The following is a 22,318-nucleotide window of genomic DNA, read 5'->3' as shown; positions in this document are numbered from 1 at the left end:
GACATGGGACGGACGGTTACGAAAGGGATTTCCACGTCGAGGATAGCGGACCATGTCACGCGTGCGACTGCGGCAAGTACCAACACGGCCGGCGCGTAGAGTAAAGTAACGATGAAAGAAAGTTTGTTGTGGGTGTCTTATCTGGTCAGTACCGAGAGCATGGTAGCTCCGTGGACCCCGTGCGGTTGGGGAAGGGGAGACGGTTAAACTCGAGGGTGGTGATGGTGGGAGGGAGATGGCTTGGAGATGGCTTGTGTCACTATCGGGCAAGCGTGAACCGCCGATAACGCAAGTCACGTGCGCATCCCGTCAACAGACAGTGCCTAGCGTCTTTCGCGCTTGTAGCGTCAAGTGGTAGTGAGGAGCTCCTGTTCTGCGCATCGTCACGCTGCACGGCACCCACAGGCAAATCGCGGGACACGCCAACAAACTACTGTTCATCGCTTGAGATGCGCCCACACGTCATTCCTACCACGCAACTTCTTTCTACACACTGCATCCTGAGCTGAGCGCGTCCGCGGCCACTTTCCTCGCCCTGCAACCCACGGAGCGCCCTCGCAGCCACCATGCCGCCGACCACAGGCACTCGAACGTCTACGAGACAAGGGCGGGCCACGGTCCGACCTACCAACTACTATGCGCGCACCTTCGCCGGCCGCCTCGCCGCCAGCGGGATGGAGCAGACGCCCGAGGCTTCCAACAGCGCGCCCGGCTTCCTGCCCGCCCTCACACACTTTACAGGCGCCGTCGACGCATTCCCCAAGGAGATAATCAAGCACTTCTCCATGTTCAAGGAAGTCGAAGCGAAACTCCACGACCCAGAGCAGATGCTCACGGAGCTGCTTGACGAGATCGCCCAGCAGCCCGTCACCACTAAGGCGCAGCTGGCGGCTGTGGAACAGGCCTCTACAGCATCCGAAAACACCACCAATGTACGTTCTTGTTTGAGCGCACGCCATTACCCCAGGCTCACCATTCGCAGCTCAACCCATCCAACCCCGACAGCCTCTCCCCCGAAGAGCAGGCGGCGATCCAGAAGCGCCAGCTCTTCTTTCGCCTCAGAATGCTCATCGCGAACATGCTCCCCACGCTCGACGAGAAGCTGGTAGTCCTCCAGGGCGCCAAAGCCACCAAAGACAAGGGCCTCATGCGCATGCACCACTCCTTCTCCCAGCTCGACGGCGAAATCAGCGACGAAGCGCGATACGGCAGCCTCACACACTGGGCATACGCGGACAAGGAGGAGAAGAAAAAGGGCGGTCAGAACCACGAGCGACAACGGCGCGAGGTGGCTGCGGCGAACAATCTGGCCGCGGCCGCCCAGCATGTGCATGACGTCGACTCAATTGCGGCGAAGAGCGAGGCCAGACGCGAAGCCATGCAGGCCAACAAGCGCAGTCGTCATCACCAGGTCGATTCCGATTTCGACGACCGACCCGCCAAGAAGCCACAGAAGAGGAAGCCTATGCCCGCAGAGACAGCAGGGCCAGACAGCAGGAACCTCGGGTTGGGCATCTCGAGCAATGGCGCAGGTCCGCACGGCAAGCGAAAGAAGACCGAAAAGGCCCTCGCTGCAGCGGCACCAGCTGCCCCGGCCATGGAGCGATCAATAAGCAATGCTCTGAAAGCTACCAGCAACGGCGTACGAGGTGGCTCAAGCCCACGGGGTACCCCAGGTCCAGAGAGCGCCGCAGCGAAGCGCAAACCGCGTGCCGCTCCCGTGCCTGCGCAACGCAAGAACCCGCTTCCGCCGTATTCGCCCCCAATGGCATCGTCCCCCCTGGCCGCCAATTTTGCCATCAACAAAGCAATTGCCGGTGCATCGGATCGACCGTTGTCTGCACGTGCGCGGAAGAACTCCACAGCCAACTCGGTGGCGTCGCTCAAAGACCAAGAGGCTCCTGCGGCACGGCGCCCCTCCTCTTCTCATTCCGTACAACAAGCCGCTAGTAGCAATGTCATTACAGAGCTTGAGCAGGCTGCTGGGATCGTGCGGGACAATACCTCGGTAAAGGGCGCATCGACTCCCAAGGAGAGCGCAGAGGTCCCGCCGCCCTTTGACACATCCAACATGAAGTTGGAAGATCTGGGACAGCCTGAGCCAGAGAGTATGGACGTTGATCCTCCTGTGCCGGCAGCAGCCTCTGCAAGGCCCGGTCGCACTTCAAAGACTGCGACACCTGTTATTGGTGCGTTCCCAGAGATATCAATGGCGAGAAGTCGCAGCAGTCGCAACGCGAACAATGGCAACTCCAACTCCAACACCTCATCCGAGAACAACAGCACGACAGGCACCGGGTCGAAACGAGGCCACAAGAAGAACACGCAACCGACTACTGCCACTGCCTCCCCCGCCATGAAACCCGTCCCCAACGTGAAATCGAACCCCCCGTCCTCCGCCGCAAGCTCCGTCGCACAAGAACAGGAATACCAAGAAGCCGAGGTAGAAGCCGAGCCCGAATCGGAAGCTGAAGAAGACGGCGACGAGCCCCGATACTGCTACTGCAACGAAGTGTCGTATGGCAACATGATTGCCTGCGACAACGACGACTGCCCCCGCGAGTGGTTCCATCTTGCTTGCGTCAACCTTGACAAGCCGCCCACTGGCCGGACCAAATGGTTCTGCAGTGACGAGTGCAAGGAGACACACACCAAGACCAAGGCCAAGGGGGGCCGTCCAGGCAGTAGTAGGCAATAGGAATTAGGAAGGAGTTCAAGGCGTTCTGGGACGGGTCCAGCGGGAGCTGGGTCTAGGCAAGGCCCGAAGGGTAAGGGCAAGGCTAGGTTAAATCTCTGGGATGGTTGGAATGCTCTGTAGAGGGAGCTTCCAACCGCGGTTTGCATTTCTTTGGATTCTTGTGTGGGTTTCGCGGCGTTGTCCCTCTGGGCTTGGGTAAATGGCGCATCTTCTCTCTTATGATCATGATATCTGGACCGGTGATATCCACTTTGGAGGACACTGGCGTTTTGCATCGTCCAGCACATGGCATCGAGAAGCACAGCCCTCGCCTTTGCTGGTTACATTATTGTATATGAGGCATTACCTTTGCTCTATCTATTAGAGCAAGTAGTTCAATAACAAAGTACCTACATGCATTCGTGAGTCCTGTTGCAAGGGATCTGGAGTGGCCTGAGCTTCGTGTAGCACCGTTGTCGATGCGCGCCATTCCGGAGGTCCTTCCTGACCCCTCATACATGCCATGCGGCAGCGGTACGGCACCCGTCAGCCTCAAAACTGCCCCTTGCAGATCCACCCACGACTTAGAAAGACGTCATCGTCATTGGTCCACGCGCCCTCGCCATGCAGCTCAGCCTGGACCCTGAAGCGCTAGCTGCGTTCGATGATGCACAGCAGCGTCGGGGCGTGCTCACCGCTCGAACACGCGACAAGAACGCCTTGGATACCATAATCCCCCGACGACTATCTCCCGCGTTGGAACACGTATGACATAGACTCCAACTTCATCATGGCACCTACAGACCACCCTTCAGCGGAAGAACTGCTCATATGCGAGCCCGAAGGCGGCGCGCCAAATGCCCCGCCAGACCTCCGTTTCTTACACTACAATGATGTCTACCACGTAGAAGCGGGGTCGAGAGAGCCCGTGGGCGGATACGCTCGATTCCAAACTCTCGTCAATTATTATAGAAACGATGAGAGATTCAAGGACCAACCAAAGCTCCTGACCTTTTTCTCTGGAGATGCGTTCAATCCAAGCATTGAGAGTAGTATCACAAAGGGTGAGTGGGCTGAATCGCCCGAGGGTATGCAAGGAGACTGACGCTAATTCTAGGAAGCCACATGGTTCCTGTGTTGAACAACATTGGCACAGACGTCTCTTGCGTAGGAGTATGTACGTCGATGTTTATAATCGTCGAGTTTAACTAACAACAGCATAGAACCACGACCTCGATTTCGGTGTTAAGCAGTATCGCTACCTCACAGCCAAATGCAAATTCCCATGGCTTCTCGCAAACGTACACGATCCAGCCCTCGGCGACGGCGTCCCACTCGGAAACGCGAAGAAGACGGTCATGCTCACAGCATCCAACGGCATCAAAGTCGGGGTTATTGGGCTCGCAGAACGAGAGTGGCTCGACACAATCAACGCGCTGCCGCCGGACATCATATACAAGAGCGCTTCGGAGACTGCGAAGGAACTCATCCCTGGCTTGAAGGAGCAGGGCGCAGAGATCATCGTATGCGTGTCGCATCAGCGAGAGCCCAACGACAACAAGCTGGCAAAGCAATGCGGCGGCGGCTTGATTGACATCATCCTCGGTGGTCACGACCACTATTACTCGTACAGCCTGATCAACGGCACCCAAGTACTGCGTTCAGGCACGGACTTCAAGCAACTCTCTCATGTTGAAGCATGGCGGAAGCCCGAAGGCAAAGGATGGGATTTCAAGATCATACGGCGAGACATTGTCAGCAGCATACCACAAGATCCCCAGGCAATGGAGCTGGTAGAAGAACAGACACGGGAGATCAGGAAGCGATTAGACAAGCCGATTGGATACACCGCTGCGCCACTTGACGCCCGATTCACAACTGTACGGACCAAGGAGTCGAATATCGGCAATTTCGTCTGCGATCTCATGCGCTACTACTACTCAGCAGAGTGCTGTATCATGGCCGCTGGAACGATACGCGGTGACCAGATCTATCCTCCCGGCCTGTTGAAGCTCAGAGACCTGGTCAACTGCTTCCCATTTGAAGACCCAGTCGTAGTACTAAAGGTCACCGGCAAGGCGATACGAGAAGCACTAGAGAACGGTGTCAGCAACTACCCAGCCCTCGAAGGAAGATTCCCACAAGTCTCCAACATCACCTTCGAAGCCGACTATTCCAAACCACCACATTCGCGAGTAACGAACGTGACGATCGGGGAAGAACCTGTTGACGAGACACGCGAGTATGTTCTTGCTACACGAGGCTACATGGGCCGCGGTAAAGGTACGTCGCCATCCCTCAACAAAGACATACCACTTGCTAACTCCCTTCAGATGGCTACACATCCCTCCTAATCGAAGAAGAAGGCGGCGTCGCCAAAGAGATCGTCTCGGAAGAAAACGGCGTCCTCATCTCTACCATCCTCCGCCAATACTTCATGTCTCTCAAGGTGCTCGGCAAATGGAAACGCTGGGGCAAGTCCATGAACTCGAGATTTGCGTCTATACAAACGAACCTCCAGAAACATGGCCATGCCTTCCATGACCCATCTCCTACTTCGCCCACCCAGTCCCGCGGCAACAATCCCGTTGAAGATCTTGACGAAAAGAACCAATGCGACGACAACACACACGACACCCTCGGAGAAGAAGACCCAGACCAAGATGAAGATGAAGACGATGGCCCGATGTATGACTCTAGAGTCCCGATACAGTTTACAGATAAGCAGACCGAGATGATCCGGCGTGTGATGCGGAAATGGTGGCGCGTTGCTGGTCTCAAGGGAAACCCTAAGCTGTGCGACGAGCTAGATGGCGCGGAGTTCCAGGTCAATTGGACGAAAGCTATTGCGCCGAGACTGGAAGGTAGGATAAAGGAGATTGGGCCTGGGGTTAAGATTGAGGCGTGATGATGTTGTGTATCGTACCTAGACAGTTGTGATGGGGAAGATGTTTGGGGTATGGATGTCACTGCTACGGTATGAAGAGAGGATTATGTGTATGATGTTTATGATTCATGATTCATAAGCCCTGGCTGGGCTGAAATACGATCTCGAGAGTCTGCTTTAGTGCTACCTCCACATGCTACACACCCTCATAGCCCACAAGTCTCTTCTACTCCTTCGCATACCCCTTGTATGTCCCGTAGTTTCCTCCAGCAGGCGCAGGAACGTTCTTGTAGTCGCCGTAGGTTGCTGGCTTGGGAGCAGGGACGTTCTTGTAGTCGCCGTATCCGCCTACAGGCGCAGGGACGTTCTTGTAGTCGCCTTGTTGCGGTGTTAGGAAGACGGAGAGCGGCGAGGTAGGAGAAAGGGAGGAGAAGATGGTGGATGAATGGATGAGTATAGCATACCGTATGTGCTGTATTTACCCTGAGCAACTGCAGCTGGTGCGGCGAGAGCGCATGCTACGAGAGCGAGAATGGAGAGAACGGACTTCATGGTTGATGTTTGGGGTTGGAGAGAGAAGGTAGGTATTAATGAGTAAGAGGGAGATGCTTGTATGGGTGGGCAGAAGGATGGGAGTCTTGCTGTACGGTATATGTGTACAACGAGCATGCCTTATATATGTACATAAAACCTCCCATACATCCTCCAATCGACTTGGTTGAAGCTAGCTCTTACCTACTTGCCTCCTCCCCGCAAGTCTTAGCAACAGTGTGCGCAGTCGGGCGGAGAAAGATGCAGTAGTACATCATGCGCTGGCTCTCATTCTCCGTGGCGTGATTCCAGACTAGATCTCGTATGTGCGGCGGGCTGACTATTGAGCTTGATCCGGTCAAAGCCGTGAGTATGGGGGCTTAGTGAGGAGCTGGCGGGACGGCGCTGGGGAAAGAGTGGAGAGTAGTCAGGGTTTTGTCTGAATGAAGCTGTCTATGCAAAAGCAAATGGTTGTTTGTGGAGAGCTGAGAGCGACTTTGGCGTCATACACTTGAGGTCGGTGTGGATGTCAGCTTTGGAACCTTGGTAGTGGACATTCGGTGTCAAAGAGATGTCACCGCAACCCCACAGAGCTTCGACGCTTTGGAAACCACATCTTGCATTGTAGATTACGCAAAATCCGATGTGGCGCTCGTAAAGGTAGCTGGCATCGTGCTATTGATTCTGCTTGTCAAGTCTAGTCCCGTATCTATTCTTGTGGTGGTGCATCGAGTTCGAAAGCCAGCTATCGAAAATGCGGCACGCGCGCTGCAAGCTGCTCCAACGAAGTCTAGCGCAGATGATGACCATTATTTCCGACAAGGTATACGAGACAGGTCGTGGTGGTTGTGTGTCCCAGCTCAGCCCTAAAACGCCACCAGCGATCGTGAATGGAGGGGTGCATCGTGTGTCGTATTCAGCTTAGGCGGGGTAAGAGCTAGAAGCTGGCCCCGGGGGAGTGCGACTGACCATCCGCAGTGTTTTGGCCATGGATAATCGTCGCTTTTTTTCGATTTGGCATGCCTCTCGCTTCTGTCTTCACCTTCAAACCCGGTTCCATAATTCCATCGCTTGTTCATTGCCGCCATGTCGAACATCGAAACTGAGAAAGGACCAAGTTACGAACATGATCGAGAGAATGGAGACTGCGAGAGGTTGCTTGCAGAACATGAAGAAGCTTCGCTCGATTTGCGACCATTGCGACAGATACCGCGGCATTGGTCATGGCTAGCAATCGCTACCGCGTTCCTCGGCACAGCTATACTCTCTGCCTTCCTAGGAGCATGGATAGCTCAAAGGGAACGACTCGACGCAGATGCGTTTTGCATCAGGCACACCTCACAGTACTGTATGTTTGGAGGAGCTGCATGTGAAGAGTGTCCTGCTAATACCAGTCAGCTCCGATCATCAAGGATGTCGGGGTTACCTACAGCCAGATCCAGTTCAACGGATCTTTGTTGGTATCAAACGCGTATCGAATGGATGCTGGACCTGAAGTAGATGCGGCGTGGAAAGAGTTGGGTGTCGACTGTAAGCTCTCCTGATGTACGGAGATTCCAGTATCTAACATCCATGACTAGACCATGCCGCGAGGGTACCAAGCGAGGAGGCTGGAAAATCGGGTCTTGCCTCTGATCAAGTAAAGATCAAGGAGGAATACGGAGGTGGATATCCTGCACACGTGGAAGGCTTGCACCATCTGCATTGCTTGGTGGGTTTTGTAGATACTGTGTCAGGAAAGATGTTGACCATGTGTAGAACCTGTTGCGAAAGTCTCTTTCTTGGAATTTCGAGTACTATCAGAAGCAAGGGCTTGGCCCATTTTCCAACGATGCGAACATCCTGAAGCACCACGTTAGTAAGTCAGCGTCCTTGCATACATTTGGAGATGTTACTCACATTTCTAGCTCATTGTCTCGACATCTTGCGGCAACAACTCATGTGTACAGTTGACAATGGCGTTCTGGGTCAAGTATGGTACCAGCCTCCGGACAAGCCATTGCAGGCCTTTGTCGACTTCAATACCATCCATACGTGTCGGAACTTTGATGCGATCAGGAATTGGGCAGAAAAGCACCAGCTGCCGGCTGCGGAAGACACGCCGCCGGATTTCCTTCAGTTACCGGGAAAAGATGATCGTATATATCACGATGTTCCATAGACTACCAGAATGGTTCAGAGTTATCGAGCGTCGCCCATTCATCTCCTCCATCACTCCAATCTCTCCAAATATCTTTCGCTACGATATCCAGCTGACCGTGGCGAAGCCTGGCAAAATCCACGTCGAAAGGGTGCGGCTTGAATGTGTTGCCTTGGCTGCTGGCTCGGTTCATCAAATCGAGCTTGTACATGCGCACTATCCTCGCAGCAGCGCGAACAAATAGCTCTTTCTCCATATCCTTTTCCCATATATCTTCTGTGAGCATCATCACCATATGCGAGATCGCTGGGAACTCGCGAAGGACGTTGGATAGGCTACCGTCTCGAAATCCGTTCAGTATTACTTTGGTGACAGCAACCTTTTGCAGCTGTTCGGGATTGCAGCCCGTCGCACGTCTGAAGTGAGCCAGTAGTCCTACTTCGGGCGAGTCGTCATAATGCTTCACGCGCTTCCCTTCCAGCTGTATCAATAGGACGTCGGTATCGATGCGGAAGTAGAATTCGCCCCCACCGGCACCTGGAATGTCTGACGGCAGCTCCACGATGTGGTCCGCTTTGATAGCTTGGTAACGAGCCTCTTCGCGCGACTCATGACATATATTTACCACTGTCGGCGCAGGGCTAGGTGAGTACCGTGGGCAAAAATGCGTTTCGTCATGACTTTCTGCGTGTGGCTTCGTTTCCAGCGCAACCAGGCGAGGGGGCTCGTTGTGGTATGCAAGCGACCAAACCTGCAGGCGAAGTTCCTTGGGCAGCAATGATATGGACATGGCCGTCGGGTAGGAAGGTGGGTTTGAGATAGGAGGAAAGGACACGCTCGGACCTTCCCCATGCAGAGGATCACGTGCCAACGTTGGGTTGGCATTCCGCCATTACGAGTCCTACCCACTTAGCTCCACTTGGCACGGATGCCTAACTTTATACCGATAACTATCCCATGTTCGGCAACACATCACACATAACGCGTGGTCAGCTCCGATGCTCATACCTCCGAGTTCCAAAATTCTGTGTCTCGAAGCTTCGCTGGGTGACCCATTCCAAAGTCCAGATCATCCGCGGGGAGCCATGGATATTGCAATCAGATCGTCAATGGCATGTTTGTTGTGATTGACATCGGACTTTTCGCGTGCATCGCGCAAAATGCCATCCATGGAGCCATCCAAATCATCGATTCGCATGGTGGTAAGCGTAGTAAGCCCAGGTGGCACAGCATGATAGCGAGTCATTGCCGAAGGCGAACAGCTTCTGCTGACATCGCATTAGTCCATTGGAAGCAAAGAGCGTCGTGGACAACCTGGTGACCAAGGTGTTCGAAGGTCGGTGAAGGACTCCTGGAGCTTGGAGCAACCCGCCAACCCTTATTGTTAAGATCGTGAGCACGGTGCGCGTGTTGTGATACCGCCGAAGCTGGTAAATTGATGAGGCTCTGGGTGGGTTCGATGCGGGTATCCCACCGGAGCCCCCTGGAGTCCCACTGGAGAAAACACGACGGCGTCGTCTTATGTGGATCTGTTGGACTCGCGACCCGCTATATGTGAAGTCACACTGACACCCGCGCGGATGCTTTGCCGGGCGCAGAGTCTAGTTTTGCTAGCATTGGCCTGATCGACGATGCTGAGACCGATCAACGGCTTGCCTCTCGAGCTCGGAAGAGGCTGAAAGATTTGAGGCTCCATGTGACGAGGCTGGGCGACTTTGCTGTCGTGTTGTTGGTCGTGGAGCGCTTCCCCTCCCCCGCTTTAAAGGCAAAACCACCCCTCTTCGAGCGTCATACCGCAGACACCGCATAGGAAAGGCACGCGCCCGGGTTCCGCTGCCGATTAAACACCGAAACCTTCGTTCTCCTACCATGCTCTCCTGGCGATTCTCTCTCTACCACCTCAATTTCAACTCATAAGCTTATACACCTAAAATTCGGTGTTCTTTGTCGCGAAACCTCCTTCGCACCGCACCTTCGGAACAACGTCATCGGCAATTGCGCTTTGCTGCGGCACCGCACACTCACACGCAACCCAGCGCAATCCAGACATCCTTCAGCGCGGACACCGCAGAGAAGCGAATCGGTTTTTAGACCTGATTGGCTTGATTAGAAATTTTTCCGTACCTTCGCAATACCCAGTACCCTTCTTGGTGCCGAATTTTGGGAAGCAACACGTCGCGACCAACAGCTGCACCCGTCGCACCTATTCCACAACCCCGACCGCGGACGGAAGACATCTTCCGTATAAGTACAACGGGTCGCATACACATTTGAAACCATCCAGCGCAACTTTCAGCATGGCGACACAAGACATTTCCGCCCACAACACTGAGCCACAGCCAGTCCCCAAGGGAGAAGAAGCTGGAGACGAATCGCAGGCGCATCTGGACGAGGGGAGGTTGAGGCAGTTCTTCATTGGATCCATAGACCAAGGAACCACGAGTACCCGCTTCATCATCTTTGACGGTCTCGGTGAGCCCGTAGCTCAACATCAGATTGAGTTCACCCAAAAATATCCTCAGTCAGGGTCAGTACTGCGCATGTCTCGTGACTTTACATGGATTAATTAGCGTAGATGGCATGAACACGACCCATGGGAGATAATCAACACCGTGGAGCAATGTATCGATAGGGCTACGAATATCTTCCTCGACAACGGACACGAAATCGAAGACATCAAGGCAGTCGGCATCACCAACCAGCGTGAAACAACAGTCGTCTGGGATACCAATAGTGGGCTGCCACTATGCAATGCGATCGCATGGTACGTACAGAATACACCCCAAAGACGAGCACACGGCGACTGACTCCAGGCGATTCTAGGCCAGATACCAGAACCAAGGGATTGGTCCGTGAACTGAAAGATCGCGATGGCGCCGACGAGCTACTCCAGATGTGTGGACTTCCCCTGTCGACCTACCCGTCATCGGTCAAGCTCAGGTGGCTGCTAGACCACAACGACGACGTTCGCAAAGCATACGACGAGAACCGACTATCTTTCGGTACTATCGACTCTTGGATATTATACAACCTGAATGGTGGAAAGGAGGCCGGAATTCACGTGACGGATACTACCAATGCATCTAGAACCATGTTCATGAACCTGTAGGTCATCCTTTGCATGCTTCTGCTTAAGCGAAAAAGCCCGCTCATGCAACCCCAGGCACACCGTTCAGTACGATGACAAGCTCTTGGATTTCTTCGGAATCGACAAAAACAAGGTTAAGTTGCCAAAGATCGTGCCGTCTTCTTCACCAGACGCTTTCGGATTCCTGCGCACCGGTATACTGGAAGGCGTTCGCATCGCAGGGTGCTTAGGTGACCAATCGTCAGCTTTGGTCGGTCAACAGGGGTTTACGCCCGGCTCTGCCAAGAACACGTACGGTACTGGTTGCTTCCTGCTGTACAACGTGGGCGAAAAGCCGGTCATTTCGTCGCACGGACTTCTGGCAACGGTCGCATATGACTTTGGCGGAAAGCGGAAACCCGTGTATGCGCTTGAGGGCAGTATCGCGGTCGCAGGCAGTGGTGTCAAGTTCCTCATGAACAACATGGGCTTCATCACGCACTCGCACAAGATCAGTGACCTGGCAGCGTCTGTGGAAGACAATGGTGGATGTGTCTTTGTGACAGCCTTCAGTGGTCTGTTCGCTCCTTACTGGATTGACGATGCCAAGGGCACTATATTCGGTATCACCCAGTTCACCGAGCGGGGGCACATCGCTCGTGCGACTTTGGAAGCGACTTGCTTCCAGACCAGGGCCATTCTCGACGCCATGGAGCTTGACAGTGGCCACAAGCTCAACATGCTTGCAGTCGATGGCGGCATGAGTAACTCGAACCTTTGCATGCAGGTACGTGATCTTCCCTACATATGCCCGTATACGCGGCCTCCACTAACTGTGTATGAAAGACGCAAGCAAACATCATCGGCATTCCCGTCGACCGTCCCGCCATGCGCGAAACCACAGCCCTGGGCGCAGCCATCGCAGCTGGATTCGCGGTCGACGTATGGAAGGAGTTTGACGAATTGAAGGAGATTAACCAGAAAGACCGCATGGTCTTCAAGCCGAATGTCGACAAGGAGGTGGGCGAGAAGATGTTCAAGAAGTGGGGAAGGGTAAGCAGATTCCACGAACCAGAGCCAAGAGTGACAGTTGCTGACTTGAATTCCTTACTAGGCAGTCGAGATGTGCCGCGGCTGGCTAGATGCCGGGGAGGCCAATGGAGAGTTCTCATGATCAACACGTGCAATGGAGCCTTAGATATCCACAACTGGTGTGATGCTTTTCTCTGCATCGTCGTATGGAGAATAATGAACTATTTCTAACGAAGACACCTGCGCTTACGCATCCCGGTGAATTGTATACACTCGGGCCGCTGCGTCTTCCAGTGCCGTCCGCTATCCGTCCCTTACACAGGGTTTATGCCTCAGGTGGGCTGACAGTCTCCAATATCTATAAGACTCAGTGCTATAGCCACACCACTGCTTTTGGCCTTACCGCCGGTTTGGCAACGCGGGGCAGTGTCGGATCCACATATATAGTCTGCCCAGTCAGTTCACCGTTCTGATGGCATTGATGTTGATATCCATGTCTCACGTTCAGCCTGAATGTCCGTGGTTCTTGCCAATGAACGACGGATTGCGTGCCTACCAGGTGGAGATTTCGAGGAGGACCCAATAAAGCGTCGGCAAGTTATAATACTCTGACAAAAGCTGTGGGTGTAAATGGCGTCTTATACGGCCTGGGTTCTGCCCGGCTTCCGCGGGAGAGGCGCTTCGAGCCACAGGTTCCCCCTATCAATAGTGGCGTCGATAGTCAGGCTGCAGAGGCCAACATACACTTGCCCACATGTATGGAACACAGAGCTGTGCCACATGCTCATGGTACGAGAGACATCCTATCGATTCTCCACTTTCCGATAGAAATCGTATGACGCGTTTGTATGCAGTCATGGTCTATCGTTACGAAGTTCGCTTCGTGGGTGATTCGGCTCGTCATAAGCTCGCGTCTGAAGTGTCGAGCGAATGCGAATGGACGGACTTATCCGATCAGCAACGAATAGTGTTGAGCATAGGCAAGACATGCACTCCAGGGGTCGCGATCCTGGTACGTTCTGCGGGCATTCACACTTTTGTCGCCGTATGAGACGACGTTCTGCATTGGTCTTGCGCAGGCGAAGCGGCAAAATCCCAACTTTTCCACGAGGTCGCCATATCCCGTTTTCGGTAGCCGCATTCTTGGTAGCCCAGTTCTTTGACCAAACGTACCCCAACCGAACAGGGTTGTAGTTGGCCGCCTTGTTCGAGCTGATGCGCATTGTCTTTACCTATGTCATGCAGCAGTCTGACCCGTTATCGCAAGAACACCGCGTAAGAATGCCGTTCTGCAAATGGATGTTACCAGGTTCCTGGTATACGTATATGTATATGCACACGTTGCTGAGGATCTCCGTGCGAATCGCAGTTGCTCCTCCTCTTCCACGCAGCTACGGCACAGCGCTCGGGCACGGTCCACCAATGCGAGAAGCCTACGGTCCATAGTGAAGCCCCATGGCTGTGCCGTACAAAGGTGTGGACCGTGCCGCTGCCATATAGCAGGCTCAAATGTAGGGTAGCATGAGTAAACAGTTGTGAACTTGAGGCGGACGTCCGGACCCAATGGCGTCATGCGGGCGAGACCCAACCCGACAACAGCACTGGGTTCATCAAACGCTCACAACACCACATCTCACCCCAGAACTCAAACACAAACCCATTCCCATTCCATCCTGCGAGCAACGCATTTTGCGCGTTTATGCTCGCGATGTCAGAAAGTGAGGCCAGCGACCAGGGACCCGCCGACAGCCACCAACGGTGGGATCATGTCGCGCAGCCGCGCTCACCGTACGCGGGACGGCATATGGTGATTGCGCAACACTCGACCTCCGGATGCTCTCGCGATATGGACTGGGGCCGGGGAAGCGGGAAAGTAAGCATAAAGGACACAAATCGGTGGAAACTCCGGTGCAGTACTGCCGAGAAAGGCACGCCCAGGATGAAACAGGCGCCACGATGCAGCGACCGCCCTATTCCAGCAGTGTGTAAACGTTAGCAATAACTAATATTTGGTATATCGTCGACCTGTCTCGCGACCTGCAGGAAGGGTAACCCTGGCCTCCGAAGCTTAGTGTCTGCCACAGTCAAGGATTTTCCAACGGCTGCACCACCCCACGCGCCACCTTAACGTGGAACCGTAGTCGCAGATCAAACTTGATCTGTGCACGTCTGATAACTTTGAACTTAGTGCACACTAACGACGAGGCGGATTGGCGCACTTCTAAATCCTATACCCCCTCAGCCACTCACGGGCTGCCATTGCCCGTCCGCTGGCTATTCTACCCTGAGAGCAAGACCGAGGATCTTGACGCGTGCAAGCATCTTGTTCAAATACGGCCAGCGGCCCTTGTAGTCCCTCTCGGCATCCGGGTTGGGCTGCCACTTACCTCCCTCAAGGTTCATGGAAGCGAGAGGACTTCAAACATGAAGGTCCCCACCCACGTCTATGATGTGCAAAGGGCTCGACCACTCTCGGGCTCCCGGGTCCGTTGAACATTCACGGCCACTACCATGATGCATGTCAACTGACGAACCAGGTTCTATGGACATGGGCTAACTTTGCATAGCTCTCACGGGTACCTGATCGCACTGACGTCTGTCTGCTCTGTCTGGCTTACTATAACATAACGGACCGTCGCGCTGCATGCTAATCCGGAGAATTCATCGAGCGTACCAACAAAATCGCTTGCTTGCCATCCATCATTGCTTGTGCTACCCTTTTGGAGCTTTTACTCGTCAATCACCTCTAACGCCTCGCGCCTCTCCTTTCCTACCATCATGTGCGACTATACCCAAGTTCAATACAAGTGCACTCACGTCCGCTACGTCGTCAAAGCCTGGTGTACCAAGTACCAACAAACGCATGTACGGTGTCCGGCCAATGTCACGGCAGTGTAGGTGTTCGTCCCAACTACCATATTCCTAAACTGATTGTCCGTCCAGAGAATACAGACTCAATGAGAACTGTGGTTCGTTGCCCCATCTCACGATGTCCGTTATGAACACCACCCTAACACGACGCCAGGCGATTGCAGACGATGACACGAATCTGCCCCTCTCCATCATTTCCTATCATCACGGTTGCAATATAGCACGGCGTACACGGCGAACACGGCGGAAAGCTGCACAATACCCCATTTTGAATGTTTTCCTACCTTGTTGGATAGTCGAATGTATCATCACTGTCAATTTCAAAAGTCGTTTTTTCAGTACTCCGTCCAATACTGCTCCACCGACCATGGCACTTAACCGAAATTATAGTCACCAATGTCCGGCGTTGGTCACCAGCCACGATGGCGGAGCTGCATCCATCTGCCGACAACCTTTCGCAAAAATACGATAGCCCAAGGCAACTTGACGTTTAAAAAAGGGTCCGGTTTCCAATCAAAGTTTATGTGATTTTGGCGGTACTGCGTTAGCCAAAGCAAATCGCAGGTGACACACAGGATCTTACCCGACGGCGACAACTCCGAAGCACGCAATCGGCCACCAAACCAGGCGCCAGTTACGTGGAACGTGAACAAAACACGGAACGCGCACCGGAGGAACATACCTTCAATACAGCATTCCGTGTGTTCCGACCTGCAAAACTATCCCCAAGCATAAGGTAAGCTGAGCGCGTCGGCTCAATGTCGGTCGCCTCTCTGTCTGTCTCAGTTTCGCAGCTTCAGAAACTCTCGAGCACCATCCCGGGCAGTGCCTGACTCCCAATTGCGTCGGGTTCGCTTTTCGCAGTTTCTCGCATTCATCACAAGTTAGACTGGAAAGATGTCGAGATATGGATCGGCCGAATACCCGCTTTTGGCTTTTTTAATACAGGCTCCTCGCATCGTAGCGCCAGCTCGCTACCTGCAGCTACGCCGGACTTATGCACGTTGCCAGATTGGTGTGGCTTACCACGTCCCTGGAGCGCGATAAAAGAGCTGGTAAGGCCAGTAAAATCCTTCTATCCATTGTTCGGCCTAGCCAATCACGAAAATTGGTTCGCCAGAGGCACGGCCGGCTCGTGTCTTTGCAACCGCATGTCAAAAAGTCTTGAACTGGACGTCGCATCGCATAGCGACTTGATCTATGCACGATTCGATGCAGCTATGTATAGCTCGAAGGATGTGGCCATGATGTTGGTGACGTGGAGTCACGATCCTCCTTACCAGGCTGAGGCTTCGCTGGTATCAAGAGTCAGTCCTGCCCACTATTCATTCTTCCTCCACGAGTAGATCAGGGTCATAAGTCGATACGTTGGTTACGGCCTTTGAGTCGAGCAATGCGAGCCAACCACGTTACTTGACAACTCATTGCATCGGCAACTCCGCAGCTTGGAACACGACGAATATTGCCATTGACGCACGCATACAGTTACCCGGTTCGTATGTGTGGGGAGCTTGTTGGAATGTGGGAATGGCCAGCAGCATGACGCCACCTTGGTTTCATCGACACTCAAGATGAGGTTCTGTTCTCCGCCTTGACGCGGTTTGCGAAGTTCAACTCAATTGCGGGGCCTTTGCGACCACTGCAGGACTGCCGAGAGGATTCAAAGACCTCGTCCAGAACCAAGCGCAGTGGGCCAGGAGAGAGCATTGCCTACGGTCCACTCTGGAAATCTTCTGGAAGGCGAATCATGGTTGTCTCAAGGCTTCACGGGAGGATGATGATCTGCGCTACTGACTCATCGTCCAACCGAATGATGGGCCAGGAGCAGACGAGACGGCGTAGCATGTTGCTGTTGTTTTTCTACCAATTTCCCAAGCTCCACGGAATACGATGAAAAGCAAAGCATGCATTACCATTTTGGTAGATATATACTGACGCAGTTGCGTGGAATTACTGATAGACTGCACCCTGACCCGCGTGAAGCTGCATCGTGAACCCCCAAAGAGGCACAGGCTTGACTCGCAACCGACGACAACTTCCCCACCACCCCGCCCGCCACAAACGACCTTGAAAACTCGTAAGGCCACACTAAGGGAGGCGTAGTAAGTCCCTCAATTAACACTCCACTGCGATCCTCCTGGCATCCTGATATCCAGCGGTTGCGGCTGCCAATCCCGTTCCAATCGCCCAACGGAACTTGAAACCAACAACTCAATGACAGGACTGGACGTCGCGACGAGGCAGCTTGTTGTTGCTCCTGGCCACTACATGGCAATCTCAGAAGCCAGTGATATGTCTTCATTGTACCAATATCCCAACATTACCTTTGCGCGGTTTGTCACGGACTCTTTCGGTGATATAAGCATACCCTCCCGCCGCCCCGCGTTCAGCAGGAACCTAATTCTGAGTTGACATGGGGCCGGGGCCCGGATGAGCTTGATTTGGGCACATCTAACGACGTTGGGACAATGGCTAGCTGCTGGCGGGCAATTACGCACCCGGCCATGGCAGCAATTGCGCGAAGGGCATGTGGGTCCTGCCCGGGCACGGGATGTGACTCGTAGCGATTCGCGTGGATAAACGTCCGGCTTCCAGGTGAGTTGAAATTGGCGAAGAGACGTGTTGCGACTGGATATAACAGTAATATGCTAACGTTGACGCAGGGTGCCACCAATGCTTGGAGTGGTACGATTCCCGCATGCATGCGCGGTCATGTTATCTGCAGCCCGTCGTACCCTCGTCACAGTACAGTGCGCACCTCAGTGGGCACGGTCGACGACCAGCATTGCATCGCCATCAACACTAGGAGTGTCGTCAACCCACGGTAACACGTTGGTACATGCCACCTCCTGGTTGTGCTTACGACACACAAGCTAGTCTCCATAGGATCAGGAGCACACGGAGCGGATGAGATAATGTATTAGGTTCGTCGATCGCACCTGACTAAACGTCTTGGTTGGAAGCCCACCGCATCTCTCTATCGTCATATTCTTACCACGGCCTTTTTCTCCCTCGTCCTTTGCAGGAAACGCCGGAGTAATCCTCCTAGCCAACGGCGGATCGGAGGGTGGCTAGTCTTCCATGCCGGCACTTGCAACCTGCGCCGGTACTTCCGACCCAAAACTCGTATCGACCTTCTGCAACGCGCAATGGTCTGTGACTGTCACGACGAGCCTGACAGGTGACACACAGTCGAGGAGGATCATGTTTCATGCCTGGTGCCTGAGCCCTGAGGATCCGCATTGGTGGCCTATCCGGCACGGCCCGGGCTGTCACCAGAAATCAATACCAGTGCGAGAGTCGCCTGTTTTTGCTTTTCCTCGCGTTGCATATACCTTGGGTTCAGCGGCCCGATCAATGTATTGTGTAAACATCCACCGCTCTTTGTCACCTCTTGATCAGCACGAGCTGCATATCTCGGAGAGCTCGACAGAGTTGGAGCTCCGCCGCGGCGACTGGGATCCCATGCTTACGCAAGAGCAGAATCGCGGGTTGAAGCGGTGGGGGACGCAGCACCGCATGTTTTACCGCCATCGCAAACCTTCTTCCAAGAGAACTCCTCAAACGGAACATACCGCAAACGTTTTGGAGTAGATAAACGGATAACGTATACATCCTGCTCAGCCTCGGTCGGTCGGAGCGTTCACACCGAATGGCGAGCGCGGCCGTAACGGCGCGTGAGACTGTCCGCTCCCTACTAGGACAGCGGAGCCATCTCCGCCCCGCTACGGACACGGTACGGCACAAAGTCTGGCCTTTTTCACTAGCACGATCTGAGACGCAGCTAAAAGGCTACAGGTATGACGTGCATAACGACTGCAGAGCTAGTCGTGGATCGCCTTTCGGAGGTTTAGCATTGTTTCCACGCCCGTGGGCGCGCGCGGAGACAGCTCGCTATACAGAACAGACGCAACCTTGGAAAGTATATTCAGGGTCTAGATTTGGTCAAGATTAGCTCGGGTTCAGCAACACTTACATTGACCCCCAATCCGGCTCGTCGCTTCTGCTTCCACAATCTGATAACCGGCATAAACCGACGATATGCCTCGTTGGCGCGTCGAGACGGCGGCCCTTACTCGGCCATATACTTTCAACCTCCGCTTCACCATCCGGTTGGTAACGCACAATGTTCTGTATAACCTCGCAGTCCCTACCCCAATAGTTCGAACAAACGAGATCAGCATAGGGCATGATTTGTCAGTAACACTGATACGCGTTTTGGAGCTGGTGATCACCAATCTCGTCAGCCCTGTTCTGGGTTGGGCCGCTGCAAAGAAAGCAATGTATGAGGTTCATACCTAACCTGACGATGTCAACCGCGTGGTCTTACCGCAAACAGGCCCCACATCCCCTCCCTGTAGGTGTAGCAAGGACAACCCAACTACGGACGAATCTCAAGCGTCGGTCGGACCCTCGGCGGAAGCATATGTACGAAAGACTGTCGTGCTGTGAGGCGGCGGGTGATCACGTCTGTGCCGTATCTCGGCGTTTTCACCGATAGTCGCTTCGCTCAGGGCGCGGCGTTGATGGCGGTAAGGCTGACATGCTTACAGGGTTTGGGTTCATGTGAACAATCACCTACAAGGCATTGCATATCCGCGACATTCCGCCAGGACCCTGCTGCGCAACCGCCAAGGCTACCGAGATGCACGCGCAAACATCCTTGCCGGATATGTTGATCTGGGGCAGCAGCATGGGGGGTTTACAAAGCTGACGACAGCAGTCTTGTCTACGTATGCATCCCTTGCTCCAAGCATACGCACGCCGTCTTGGCTTCCTCAGACTCGTGTCTGGGGTCACACTCGTGATTAGCGGACGGTTTGGAAGATATCCGAATAGGTGTATGACACAGACTGTCTGTCATACCACTACGTATGCGCGTAAGTCCATGTCGTGGATCCCTTGGTTTACACATGGTACATCCTGGCTTACTGGACTTTGCGCATCAACTGCGCTACTGCTACTACACTACAAGGAGTGTGGTATCGAGACGAGGAACGAAAGCGAGATAATGCAATGTTGAATCCACACTGGCAATAGAGTTTGAAGAAGTTTATCTCAAGTGCAAAAAAGCGTTGGGTTATTTGCGTCTGCCGTGTGGGACTTGGTCGTTTGGTTGATTGTTTTGTCTCGTGACGAGGTCAATGTGGGGGATGGGGCGCCGTGTAAAGTCGTAAACTTTGTTTGCTGGAGAGCCACAGGCGGTGGCTCAAGGTGATATCAGCCGGTCGACTATTGACTGCTACAACTATGGAAGAGAATTTTTGAGGAGACTAGAGGGGCAGAGTTCTTTTCCGTAGAAAGACGCTGTTGTTACTCGGGTCTTCAAACTGCTTTAGTAGCATACTGGGTTTCAGTGGTCTGGTGTGGTTGTTATCTGTGTATTGAAAGGCGATTGAAGACTACCATGTGCACCAGAGATGATCCTAGGACCCAGAGCACGATAGAATCAGTCTATGTTAGACTATCCACACAAGTGATCACCATCATTGCGCTTTCATCCTATGATACTACGTTTCACTTCACTCTTGCACACTGTCCAAACTTGCAGTTACTACGTAGGAACCATATTTTCATGCTGAATATTTGTACAGGACTGTCCAGAGTTCAAAACATGCACACGTGAATTATCCAACCAAAAGTCGTGTTCAAGAATGATGTAGGTCGTGATTGGTCAAAGCGCGCCTTCTGCCGTAGCGAATTCAGGAACAGGCATCGCTCATCCTCCATCACGTCAGCCAATATGTCGCGTCTCGAAGACATTCCCACACCCGACAATGGCTTCTATGTTCTCGTCACGGGCGCAAACAGGTTGGAACATGTACTCTTCTTTCGCATATGGCTAATTGACTCGTGTATAGCGGCCTGGGGCTTGGTATCGGAACCCGCCTGATCGACGAATTCCTGCAGACGCGCCCCCAGAACGAATCCCTCGTCCTCATCATCACGACACGCGACCAACGGAAAGGCGACGCGACGATCGAGACACTACAGCAGCATCTGCGCAAGGTCATTCGCAGCCATGAACAGAAGCTACCGGGTATCGCACAGGTGCTGCAGAATCGCGTGTATTTCCGGCAGGAGCGACTGGACCTACTGAATCTGGTCTCGGTACAGAAGCTGAGCAAGAAACTCCGGGAAACGACACCGAAGCTCGATGCAGTCATCTGCAATGCTGGCATAGGCGGATGGACGGGTATTGACTGGCCGCGCGCAGTCTGGTCGGTCTGCACGAAGTGGTTGCAGGCCACCACCTGGCCGACGTACAAGATCTCTGGCCGTGAATGGCTTGCAAAGGAACAAATACCTGCGGACAAGAAGACGGACAAGGAGCCTCCTTTAGGCGAGGTCTTCTGCGCCAATGTGTTTGGGCACTATCTGTTAGGACACTACCTCGCACCCTTACTGGCGAAACATCCAAGGAACGAGGGCACAAGGGGCAGGATGATTTGGGTCAGCAGCTTGGAGGCGTACGAGCACGTATTCGACACACAAGACATACAAGGCATCACATCGCATATGCCATACGAGGCTACGAAGAGGCTGACAGACGTCCTGGCCATCACCTCTAGATTACCTTCAACTACGAAGCCTGTCGATCAATACCTCGAGCACGCCCAAGATACGGAAAAGACTACGAAGCCACGGCTCTACGTTACACACCCAGGCATCTGCGCCACTTCGATCGTCCCCCTTCCCCTCATCCTCCAATGGGCCATGGTTGCGGCCTTCTACATAGCGCGCCTTCTCGGCAGCGATTGGCATACCATCTCGGTCGACAAGGGCGCGACTGCCATGGTTTGGCTGGCGCTTGCAAGTCAAAGCACATTGGATAACATGGAGGCAAAGGAAGGCGTAGGAAAGTGGGGAAGCGCAGCGGATGTTTGGGGTCAGGAGCGTGTAGATCGCACTGAGGTGGCAGGATGGGGATGGGGAGGCAAGCTGGGAGAGTACAAGAGGAAGGGGAGGGATCCGTACGCCAAAGACCTGACCAAGGAGAGCCAAGAGCGCTTCATAGACACTGGGAGGAAGTGCTGGGAGGAGATGGAGAGGTTGCGCGTCGAGTGGGAGGACCGACTGCGACAGGCTGGCATGGCAGTGGAGATGGAATGA

The 22,318-nt window shown here is 53.8% G+C and overlaps 5 protein-coding genes across 5 annotated transcripts; 4 read left to right on the top strand and 1 right to left on the bottom strand.

Moving 5' to 3' along the window:
• Positions 1-566: 566 nt before the first annotated feature.
• J4E88_007002 (uncharacterized protein) lies at positions 567-2,698 on the top strand (the record flags this gene model as incomplete). The annotated part of the gene is made up of 2 exons (XM_049400623.1): positions 567-932; positions 983-2,698. 2 exons carry the CDS (start codon positions 567-569, stop codon positions 2,696-2,698), a joined length of 2,082 nt encoding a protein of 693 aa, XP_049253571.1.
• A 769-nt stretch (positions 2,699-3,467) lies between these two features.
• J4E88_007001 (uncharacterized protein) lies at positions 3,468-5,585 on the top strand (the record flags this gene model as incomplete). Its single annotated transcript, XM_049400622.1, has 4 exons — positions 3,468-3,741; positions 3,795-3,850; positions 3,901-4,960; positions 5,011-5,585. The coding sequence occupies 4 exons, from the start codon at positions 3,468-3,470 to the stop codon at positions 5,583-5,585; spliced, it is 1,965 nt and encodes a 654-aa protein (XP_049253570.1).
• Positions 5,586-8,257: 2,672 nt separating this feature from the next.
• Positions 8,258-9,025, bottom strand: J4E88_007000 (uncharacterized protein; the record flags this gene model as incomplete). Its single annotated transcript, XM_049400621.1, has 1 exon — positions 8,258-9,025. One exon carries the CDS (start codon positions 9,023-9,025, stop codon positions 8,258-8,260), a length of 768 nt encoding a protein of 255 aa, XP_049253569.1.
• Positions 9,026-10,532: 1,507 nt separating this feature from the next.
• Positions 10,533-12,476, top strand: J4E88_006999 (uncharacterized protein; the record flags this gene model as incomplete). The annotated part of the gene is made up of 6 exons (XM_049400620.1): positions 10,533-10,762; positions 10,811-10,999; positions 11,059-11,340; positions 11,399-12,089; positions 12,149-12,355; positions 12,417-12,476. 6 exons carry the CDS (start codon positions 10,533-10,535, stop codon positions 12,474-12,476), a joined length of 1,659 nt encoding a protein of 552 aa, XP_049253568.1.
• An 8,472-nt stretch (positions 12,477-20,948) lies between these two features.
• Positions 20,949-22,318, top strand: J4E88_006998 (uncharacterized protein; the record flags this gene model as incomplete). The annotated part of the gene is made up of 2 exons (XM_049400619.1): positions 20,949-21,016; positions 21,067-22,318. 2 exons carry the CDS (start codon positions 20,949-20,951, stop codon positions 22,316-22,318), a joined length of 1,320 nt encoding a protein of 439 aa, XP_049253567.1.

This window comes from Alternaria novae-zelandiae, assembly GCF_023758075.1.
Source record: "Alternaria novae-zelandiae strain BMP 2774 chromosome Unknown scaffold_14, whole genome shotgun sequence".
Classification (NCBI taxonomy): Eukaryota; Fungi; Ascomycota; class Dothideomycetes; order Pleosporales; family Pleosporaceae; genus Alternaria; species Alternaria novae-zelandiae.
This window is presented reverse-complemented; position numbering and strand designations above follow the sequence as displayed.